The sequence below is a fragment of the Hemitrygon akajei genome, unplaced genomic scaffold, assembly GCF_048418815.1.
Source record: "Hemitrygon akajei unplaced genomic scaffold, sHemAka1.3 Scf000037, whole genome shotgun sequence".
Classification (NCBI taxonomy): Eukaryota; Metazoa; Chordata; class Chondrichthyes; order Myliobatiformes; family Dasyatidae; genus Hemitrygon; species Hemitrygon akajei.
This window is the reverse complement of record NW_027331923.1, coordinates 1,451,722-1,462,775: the sequence shown is the minus strand read 5'-3', so window position 1 is coordinate 1,462,775 and position 11,054 is coordinate 1,451,722. Positions and strand designations below refer to the sequence as shown.

General features: G+C 49.7%; 1 protein-coding gene across 1 annotated transcript; it reads right to left on the bottom strand.

Annotated features, from left to right (window-relative positions):
* Positions 1-1,599: 1,599 nt before the first annotated feature.
* On the bottom strand, positions 1,600-10,287 carry LOC140720147 (uncharacterized). Its single transcript, XM_073035032.1, has 4 exons — positions 8,816-10,287; positions 4,988-5,102; positions 2,299-2,427; positions 1,600-2,021 (listed from the first exon to the last, which is right to left on the bottom strand). Exons 1-4 carry the CDS (start codon positions 9,959-9,961, stop codon positions 1,600-1,602), a joined length of 1,812 nt encoding a protein of 603 aa, XP_072891133.1. The 5' UTR covers positions 9,962-10,287.
* Positions 10,288-11,054: the final 767 nt, after the last annotated feature.

Sequence of the window (11,054 nt, the reverse complement as noted above, 5' to 3'; positions counted from 1 at the left end):
CACTTCCCATTTCTGTTCACACCTCCAGTCTAACCCTGCTCCCATCACCATTTTGTGAACCCGCATGGCCCCTACACAACTCGCCATTCCTGCAAAACCCTCCACAATCCACGTTGAGACATTCAGGTGACAGCTGACCCCAGAAAGACACCGACCATGGCAGGTGGCGGGGCTCACAAAACACATTCACAATTGCTGACATTTTTAAATGAACTGACCTTGACTAAGCCGCTTCCTAACTTCCCCTCCCCCACCCCCAGCTTTTTGCTTACCATAAGGACTCCATTCGTCCCTCCCCACCAATCTCCCTCCTGGAACATACCCTTGCAAGCGTCTCCTTTACTTCCTCCCTCAGCTCCATTCTGGACCACAAATGGCCCTTCCAGGTGGGGCAACACTTCACCTGCGAGTCTGTCAGGTTGATCTACTCTACCTGATGCTCCCAGTGCGGCCTTCTCTAATCAGTAGATCGGGAGTCCACTTTGTCAAGTACATTCGCTCTGTCTGCAACTAACGGAACTTAGTCCGCAACTGTCGAAAACAAGCGAAATCTGCAGATGCTGGAAATCCAAGCAACATACACAAAATCTTTCTTCAATGATTTCAAGTTCCCTGAGCCCGATCTTCTTATTTTCACTGTGGATACCCCGTCCATGTACGCCTCCAATTCCAACCAGGAGCGTTACAAAGATCGTGCCTAGATTGGAGAGCATGCCTAATGAGAATAGATTGAGTGAACTTGGCCTTTTCTTCTTGGAGTGACGGAGGACGAGAGGTGACCTGATAGAGGTGTATAAGATTATGAGGGGTTTTATCGTGTGGATAGCCAGAGGCTTTTCCCCAGCGTTGAAATGGCTAACACGAGGGGGCATTGTTTTAAGGTGCTTGGAAATAGGTACAAGGGGAGATGTCAGAGGTAAGTTTTTCACACAGAAGGGAGCATGGAACGCATTGCCAGTGAAGGTGGTAGAGGCGGATACAATATGGTCTGTTAAGAGACTCTTAGGTAGGTACATGGAGCTTAAAAATAGAGGGTTATACGGTAGGGAAGTTCTGGAGTAGGTTACATGGTCGACACAACTTTGTGGGCCGAAGGGCCTGTAATGTGCTGTAGATTTCTATGGTCACTCTCCGCTGCTATCAGATTCTTTCTTCTCCAGCCCTTGACCTTTCCCACCCACCTGGCTTCAATTATCACATTCTAGCCCCTCCGATTATACCCCACAGCTTTTAATACTCAAGTCACGTCGCTTTTTGTTGTCATTTGGAGCATAACTGCTGGCACAGTTCACAGAGAAAACGAGACAACGTTTTTCAGGACCATGGTGCTACATGAACAATACAAAAACTACACTGAACTCCGTAAACCAACACAAAAACTACACTAGACTACAGACCTAACCAGAACTGCACAGAACAGTGCAGGCATTACAATAAATAATAAACAACACAATAGGCACAGCAGAGGGCAGTGGGTTGGTAGTCCGATGGCTCGGGGGAAAACTGTTACCTAATATAAACAGCTGAATGGCGGCGTCCGGGTTTCCGTCCGTTTCTGTACTCCAACCGAGTATTTCGTTGCCATAGATGTAGTCCAATTTATTGTCCATTGGAGAGCTGAATAGACGGGACAGCCGGCCGGCTAGGGCTTGCTTTCTTCCTGGGACGGACACCTGCCCGCTCGCCTCGCACACCGCTTATGCTGTACTCACCTCCGTCCACCGACATCAGGCGACTCCGAGGGCTGCAGGCCCGATTCCCGCAGCAGGCAGACATTGGAGAGACACTGGCATTTCCCCCGTCCTTCCCAGTGCTGAAGAAGGGACTCGGCCCGAACCGCCGGCAGTTTATTCTTTCACATAGATGCTGTCTGATCTGCTGATTTCCTTCCGTGTTTTGAGTGAGTTGCTGTAGTTGGATTTCCAATATTCGCAGACTTTCTCGTGTTCCGTCCAGGATTCGCCGTGACCAGGAGATCACATACGCAAGTGCAAGGGTCGAAACTTTCCCGAAAATCACGCCTGCGCTCGGTAAACGAAAGACTAATTGACATGATAGTATGTGGGAGTGGCAGTACGGGCGGAGATTTCATTGCACTGTCGTCCGAACCGCGACCGAGGGACAATTACTGTGAGATGCCGACACACCATGGTTCCGCATCCCGGGACAGTCCGGGTCCTTCCCCTCTCTCTCGGCCCCGCGATCCGGATGAATGAATTCACTTTATTTCTAGCATCCTTCTCATACATGAGGAGTAAAATTATTTTCGTTAGGTCTCCATCTGAATCTGCAATCTACCTGATGCCGAGTCTCCGAGACCCGCAGTTTGACCAACTGCGGGACTGGCTCTGACCTTCACGCATGCGCATTTGATCGCCCGGTCACCAACGGCGATTTCCAGAACGAACACGAGGAGGTCTCCCGATGCTGGAAATCCAAAGCAACTCACACAAAACGCTGGAGGAGCTCGGCAGCTCAGGCAACGGCTATGGAAAAGAATAAACTGTCGGCGTTTTGGCCCGAGACCCATCTGCAGGGCTGAGAAGCAACGGGGAATCCGAATCGGAATCAGGTTTATTATCACCGGCATGAAATTTGTTAACTTAGCAGCAGCAGTTCAATGCAATATATAATATAGAAAATAATAATAAATGAAATAAAAATAATGGTATGAATATATAAACCAATTAGAGTATACGTATATTGAATAGATTTTAAACACGTGCAAAAAACAGAAATACATTATATTAAAAAAAGCGAGGTCGTGTCCAAGGGTACAATATCCATTCAGGAATCGGATGGCAAAAGGGACGAAGCTGTTCCTGAATTGCCTAGTGTGTGCCTTCAGGCTTCTGTACCACCTACCTGATAGTAACAGTAAGAAACGGACATGCCCTGGGTGCTGGATGTACCCAGAAAAAGCCAGAATAAAAAATGGGGAGGGGAAGGAGGCGAGCTGGAAGGTGACAGGAGGTCGGGAAAGGTCAAGTGTTGGGAGAAGAAATAATCTGATAGGGGAGGAGAGTGGATCAGAGGAGGAGGAGGGGACCCGGGTGAATTAATAGACAGATGACGTAAAAGGTCAGAGTGCGGAATAGAGGAAGGCGGGGGTGGGGCTCTGGATGGTCTATCGGAAGGTGAGGTCAATATTCATGCCATCACGGGGGTCTCATCGCAGCACAAGAGGAGGCCGTGGATCGACACATCATACGGGAATGCAAATCAGTATTGAAATGTTTGGCACTGGGAGGTTCTGCTTGGGACGGATGGTGCGAAGCTGCTCCACGAATTGTTCCCCTAATTGATGAGCTGATGCTCAGGAGGGAGGAGCAACTCCTTATATTCCTGGTTCCCTCCAACCTGATGAGCTGAACCACAGCACCAGTCTTGTCTGTTGAATCCAGAGCCCCAAGGGAAGCTGTCTCTCCATCTGAATGATGGTCTTTTTGACCTCCTGAAGACCTGTTTTTGAGTAACAGTAATGTTCCGCTGCTCTCCTATGCCCACTTCCCCAGCTGGTCTCCATCCCACTGTAACCTTAGACAACCCCCACTTCCCCCACACACCAGTTCTGGTGTCATCCACAATCTCACTAATTATTCGATCTGCATTCCCCTCCAAATCATTCACACACGTGACCAGCACCAGTTCACTGCAAGGTGACAGAAAGAAGTGACAGTAGAGCTCAGCTCAAACAAAGACAAGCGAAACAAAGAGCAGGAGGGTGGTGGTGGAGGGGAACTCGTTGGGTCTGGTGTCCAGAAGGAAACGGAGAGCTCTGTGACTTTCCTGGTGGGAGGGGGAGGTGTACATGAACGGGGTATCCACAGTGACAGTAAGATGATCGTGGCCAGGGAACATGAAATCGTTGAAAAAATTTCTCCTGTGTTGCTTGGATTTCCAGCATCTGCAGATTTTCGCCTGTTTGTGATCGGGAAATTCCGTTTGTTGTGGACAGAGCAAAGGTACTTGACAAAGTGGACTCCCGATCTACATTGGGCCTCACTGACGTAGCGGAGGCTGAACCAGCAGCATCGGGTAGAGTAGATCAACCTGACAGACTCACAGGTGAAGTGTTGCCTCACCTGGAAGGACGAATGGAGCTGAGGGGGAAAGAAAATGGGAGCGTGTAGAACTTCCCTCGCTTGCAAGGATATGTTCCAGGAGGGGGATTAGTGGGAAGAGACGAATGGAATCCTTGTGGAAAGCAGAAAGTGGAGGGGGAAAGTAAAGATGGGAAGGTAGGAAGAGGTTTAGTGAAGATCACCATGCAAATCGATAGGTTTACTAAATCAGCCAGTGTGAATGTGTTTTGTGAGCCCCGCCACCCGCCACAGTCGGTGTCTTTCTCGGGTCAGCTGTCACCTGAATGCGCCAGGGCGGATGGCGGAGGGTTTTACAGAAATGGCGAGTGGTGTAGGGTTCAGGTGGTTTCACAGAATGGTGATGAGTGTACGGTTAGAAAGGTTTTCACAGATGGTGAGGGCTGCAAGGATCGGAGGTGTTAACAGAAATGGGGAGTGGTGTCTGGGTTGGAATAGTTTTCACAGGGGGCAAGGGGTGTAGGAATGCTACTCCACCTCTGTGGAAAAGTACTTCAGTACCAAAATGGTATTTTTGTCTGTAACGAGCTGGAACCTGTATTGGATCAGATTGCTTTGCTAATAATCTTCGTGCAACATTTTGCAGATGTTTAATGCCAAACACACTAATTCCACAAACAACAGAGTGCACCCTGTCCTTGAACTTGTGTATGAAGGAATGACCGTACTGTCTGTGTACCTTTTGGTCAAAGCTACTACCAGTTGTTTTGCACTGCTAATCGTCCCTTCTGCAAGGGAAAATAACAACACTTATTATTGATCCACTCTGAGTTAATTGTTGTTGGTTGGAAGACGTAGTGAAAAGCTGCTTAACACCATCTCCTACCTGGACACTCACACTTACCTGCACCCGCAGCTTCCTCCGCATCGCTTCGCCATCTCACCACTACACCGCTCGTCGTAGGAACTGAAATACTCATTCCGTCCATTCACTTCTTCACCATTCGAATTTCCCTCTAAACTCCATACTGCTGCTTTCTCCACGTCAGCTTCGACACCCTTATTAATCAACAACCCACCATTTATTGACTTAAGAGTTCGGACAACCTTGGGCTGTTTTCTCTGGAGTGGAGGAGGATCAGGGTGACCGGAAAGAGTTTGATTAGATTACGAGAGGTATAGACAGAGTAGATAGCTGCCATTTTTAACCTTCTGCGTCACAATGTCTAATCCCGGACAGCATGCATTTGGAGAGATGAGGGAGCTGTGGAATTCATTGCCACGGATGGCTCAGAGGCCAAGTCATCGGGTTTATTTAAAACAGAGGCTGATCAGTGCTTCATCAGTAAAGGTGTCAAAGGTCATGGGGAGAAGGCAGGGAACGGGGTTGAGAAGGAAGATAAAAGACACTGGGACAGGGACAGAAAGAGGAAACTTTAGAGTGAGACGTGTCAAGCTCAGACAGATGGGACAGACTCCGATAGGGGTTCTTGTCTGGCATGGAGCAGTGGGGCCGAACACCGGTTCGTTTTCCACTCTCGGACCTTCACTGAGACCATTTCTCATCAGTACATGTTTTACAAACAATACAACTTCAACGTAAATTTATTAACGAAGTGTGTTAACCAGATGCTATCGAACAATTCTTTGTCTCTTGACAAGGCAACTCAACGCTCACCCCCAGCCTGGGGGAGGGAATGGGACCCATTCCAGAGGGGGAGGGTTGGGTGAGTCTGGGACTTTGTGAAGGAGCCCTAACTCCATCCTCCTCATTCCCGTTCCCCTTCTCACTCCCGTCCCTCCCATTCCACTGCATGTGTTTGTGTGTGTGAGAGAGATAGAAACCTGCGTGCCCAGTCACACTCCAACAACGCTCTCTCCCCCAACACACTCACACTCCTCTGTACGCAGCAATCCTCACCAGCTCAAATGATCCAAAAATCTTATCCCCTCCCTCCTGCACCAACTCCTTCGCCACGTGTTAAACTGTATAATCTTCCTAATACTGGCAATTGGCACAGATGACAGTCCTGAGATCGCAGCCCTGGATGAGCTGCCCTTTAAATTAGCACCTCACTCCCTGAACTCCCTTTACAGAACCTCGTTACTCTACCAGCCCATATCATTGTTACCCACATGGACCACGACCTTCACTGTCCACCCTCCTGAGGAATGCTGAGCACTCGACCTGAGATGACCCAGATGCCAGCATGCAGGAGGGAACACACCATCCTGGAATTTCATTCTCACCTACAGAACATCCTGTCAGTTCCCTGAGCTAACAAGCCACGTATCACCACAGCTCACCTCGTCTCCTCCCTTCCCTTCTCAGTCTCAGAGCCAGACTAAGTGCCAGAGACCCTGTTGCTGAATCACCTCTGACCACAGCTCACCTCGTCTCCTCCCTTCCCTTCTCAGTCTCAGAGCCAGACTAAGTGCCAGAGACCCTACTGCTGTGACTTTCCTTTGCCAGGTCATCCCACCATCCCGGACAGGGTCATCAGGGGAGCGTTGGGTTTGGACCCAAAAGCAAGACACAGACACTGAACTACCAGGAACAGAACTAGGCATGAGAAGGAAGCAAGGAAAACGGGGAAGAAAGGACACTGGACATGACATGGCCCTGGACGAGACAAGGATTCTGGGCCTGGGCTCGGACTTGACCAGGACATGGAACTGGGAACTAGAAGCCTGGGCTTGGACTCCGAGCCAGAGACTGGACAAGGACCCAGAACCTGGGTCTTGACTCGGGCTCGGACTCCAGAACCAGGCGAGGACAAGTCGAGGCTACAGGATGAGGAGAGGCACAGGATGGAACGAGAGACTCCTGGACGGGACAAGGAAACCTCAGCACAGGACGAGGGAATCCCAGCACCGGGCTGGACAAGGTATTCCTGTGCTGGGCGAGGCACAGGGACATGACGAGAACCCAGAGCCTTAGTCGTCGAGGGAGAGCCAACAGGACTGGACGTGAGACTCCTGAACGAGGGAACCCCAGCACAGGACGAGGGAATCCCAGCACCGGGCCGGACAAGGTACTCATGTACTGGGCAAGGCACATGGACATAACGAGAACCCAGAGCCTAAGTTGGGGAACGACAGAACGCAGAACACAGGGCCGGGACCCCTCATTGGGTACAGAATGTAGGGCCGGGACTCATAACACAGAACGCTGAACACGACGAGACAGCTCAGGCGAGGCACAGCTTCAGGCAGAGGCGAGGCAAGATTTCAGGCAGAGGTGAGTCGAGGCACTAGGCAGAGGCGAGGCAAGGCCCTAGGCAGAGACGAGGCGAGGCACTAGGCAGAGGTGAGGCAAGGCAAAGCTAGGCTAGGCTAGGTTCCAGGAGGAAGGTGAAGGGAAGGGATACAGACGGGGGTTTGGACAGGAACAATCCAGCAGCCAGAGGCTGAATCCTGAAGCTATTTATGAGACCAGCCAAACAAGAATCAGCTGCCTCAATAGAAACTGGGGAAACCCGGAAAACCTGGAATAAGGAGCATGGACCAGACTGTGATCCGGAATGCGGACTTAACGGACCAGACCATGACAGACAGTATCTGAAGTGATATATGTGTTGCTCAGGGAGATGAACACAGGGATAAACTGCACTCTCTATTTCCACCTTTCTCCTTCCTCACTGTCACCCAGTTTCCTGTGCCGTGCCCCTTGGGTGCAACGACCTCTCAAATGTCCTACCTATCACCCCTTCAGCCTCCCGAATGATCTGGAGTTCATCCAGTTCCAGCTCCAACTCCGTAATGTGGATTGTTCGGAGCTGAAGCTGGATGCCCTTCTCACAGGTGTAGTTATCAGGGCCACAGGAGGGTCCCCTGCCTTCCCACATCCCGCAAAGGAGCTTTCCACTATCCCGCCTGGCATTTCCACTGTTCCAACTGAGAAAATGTAAAGAAGGGGCAAAAAAAATTCTACCTCCATCAGGATTTGCCTTCTCTGACTGACTGCTCTCCCCACTGAAACCTCAAAGTCTCCGCTCCAACTCTGTCCACTCCAACAACGACCGCTCCACTTGTTCCTGCTAATGAAGGTTTTCTTGATAATCCATCCTGACTGTGGAGTGGCCACTGCTGAAAGCTCAAAAATAACCTGCCCTGAACCACTGCCTTTAATATTCCATTGGCGAACCTGAGTGAATTACGTCCTCTCAAGCTTCTGATCTCTCTGATTCACGATGGGTCAAAGCTCGGTAGGGGGACACAAGGATGAAGGACTGATTGAAACCCATCCCACATTCAGAGCAGGAGACTACCTTCCCCACAGTGTGAACCCACCACTGTCTCTGCAGTGTGGATCAGTGTGTGAATGACTTCCCACAGTCTGAGCAGCTGACCACCCTCACCACAGTGTGAACCCACCACTGTCTCTGCAGTGTGGATCAGTGTGTGAATGCCTTCCCACAGTCTGAGCAGGTCAACGTCCTCTCACTGCTGAAAACAGTCTGGTCTTTTGTTAGCCGAGATGAATGTATGCATTAATTCCCACAGTCAGAGCAGATGAACAGCTTCTATACAGTGTGAACTCGCTGATGTTCGCTCAGTAATGTCTGAGTGAATTCGTTCCCGTTTGAGCAGTTGATGTTCAGTCAGTTGAGATGTCTGAGTGAATTCATTCCCACAATCAGAACAGGTGACTGGCATCGCCCAGTGTGAACTCGCTGATGAACTTTCAAGCCTGATGACCGAGTGAATCCCTTTCCACAATCTGAGCAGGTGAACGGTTTCTCTCCAGTGTGAATTCGGCTGAGCCTCACCAGGTTGGATGACTGAGTGAATCCCTTCCCACATTCAGAGCATGTGAATGGCTTCTCCCCAGTGTGAATTCGGCTGTGCTTCACCAGGTTGGATGACGCAGTGAATCCCTTCCCACATTCAGAGCACGTGAATGGCTTCTCCCCAGTGTGAATTCGGCTGTGCTTCACAAGGTGGGATGAGTCAGTGAATCCCTTCCCACATTCAGAGCATGTGAATGGCTTCTCCCCAGTGTGAATTCGGCTGTGCTTCACAAGGGAGTATGAATCAGCGAATCCCTTCCCACATTCAGAGCAGCTGAACGGTTTCTCCCCAGTGTGAATTCGCTGATGTACATTCAGATGAGATGACTGAGTGAATCCCTTCCCACATTCACAGCATGTGAATGGCTTCTCCCCAGTGTGAATTCGGCTGTGCTTCACGAGGTGGGATGAGTCAGTGAATCCCTTCCCACATTCACAGCATGTGAATGGCTTCTCCCCAGTGTGAATTCGGCTGTGCTTCACAAGGGAGTATGAATCAGCGAATCCCTTCCCACATTCAGAGCAGCTGAACGGTTTCTCCCCAGTGTGAATTCGCTGATGTACATTCAGATGAGATGACTGAGTGAATCCCTTCCCACATTCACAGCATGTGAATGGCTTCTCCCCAGTGTGAATTCGGCTGTGCTTCACGAGGTGGGATGAGTCAGTGAATCCCTTCCCACATTCACAGCATGTGAATGGCTTCTTCCCAGTGTGAATTCGGCTGTGCTTCACAAGGGAGTATGAATCAGCGAATCCCTTCCCACATTCAGAGCAGCTGAACGGTTTCTCCCCAGTGTGAATTCGCTGATGTACTTTCAGATGAGATGACTGAGTGAACCCCTTGCCACATTGAAAGCAGCTGAACGGTTTCTCCCCACTGTGAACTCGCCGATGTTCAGTCAGTTGAGATGACCGAGCAAATCCTTTCCCACATTCAGAGCAAGTGAACGGCCTCTCCCCAGTGTGAACTCGGTAGTGCCTCACAAGTTTGGATGAGTCAGTGTATCCCTTCCCACATTCAGAGCAAGTGAATGGCCTCTCCCCAGTGTGGACTCGCTGGTGTCTCTGTAGTGTGGATGAACGAGTGAATCCCTTCCCACAGACTAAGCAGGTGAACGGCATCTTTTCAGTGTGAACTCACTGGTGTTCATTCAGTTGAGATGATTGAGTGAATCCTTTCCCACACAGAGCAGGTGATTGGCCTCTCCCCGGTGTGAACTTGCTGGTGTCACTGTGGCATGGTTAAGTGTGTGAATGCCTTCCCACCATGTAAACAGGTTACTGTCTTCTCACTGGGGAATTTTCAGATGTGTATTTAGCACCGACGACAGAATGAATTACTTCCCGCTGTCAGAACAGGTGGAACATCTCACTGTGGTGTGAACTTGCTGATGTATCTTCAGACTGGATGACTGAGTGGTTCCCCTCCCTCACACAGAGCAGGTGAATGGCCTCTCCCCACTGTGAACGCACTGGTGTGTCTGTGGGTAGCCTGTGAGTGAATCCCTTCCCACACTGAGAGAAGGAGAATGATATCTCACTGCAATCAATCATCTGGCAATTCAGAAAGTCAGATGTTTGAATCCCTTGTACAATCAATGCAGTTGAAGAATTGATCTCCAGTGAACAAATGCTGGTGTGTTCTCAGCACCCTGCTTCGAGTGGATAACACTGAGTTACAACAGAAAACTTCATTTCAGACACAAAACACATTTCCAGCTGGGATGAGATAAGTCTTCATCTCCAAGGATTGACAACAGATGCGTCGGTGTTGCAAAGAAAATATTTGGCCACTCCTTATATATCCGGAAAGAGACAGCCCATGCACAAGTGTTCTGGCATTTCAAACCTGTACAAATATTTGAAAGGACATCAATAGGTGAAGGACAGTTTTTCAGGTGAGATTTTAGTCTGTGATGAGAACATAAAAAAGAGGAGTAAGAGAACATCACCTGGCCCGTCTCCACCAACCTGCCTTTTCCCCATCGCCCTTCATTCCCCTACTTTGCAAACATCTATCCAACCTCGTCTCAAATGCATTTACTGAGGTAGCCTCCACTGCTTCATTGGGCAGAGAAATCTACAGATTCCCAACTCTCGGGGTAAAGCAGTTCTTCATCTCCATCCCAAATGCCCCGAATGTTAAAGTGATGTCCTCTACTTCTACTCTCACTTTCCTGCCTCTATCTTATCTATCTGAATCATAATTTTGCAT

What these genes read in the sequence shown, in the direction of transcription:
- LOC140720147 (XM_073035032.1), bottom strand. Translation starts at nt 9,961, where the DNA reads ATGCCGTTCACCTGCTTAGTCTGTGGGAAGGGATTCACTCGTTCATCC. An exon ending in TCACTCAGTCATCCAACCTG is followed by an intron (nt 5,103 to 8,815) that starts GTGAGGCTCAGC and finishes TTGATTAATAAG; the next exon opens with GGTGTCGAAGCTGACGTGGA. An exon ending in CTACGACGAGCGGTGTAGTG is followed by an intron (nt 2,428 to 4,987) that starts GTGAGATGGCGA and finishes TTGGATTTCCAG; the next exon opens with CATCGGGAGACCTCCTCGTG.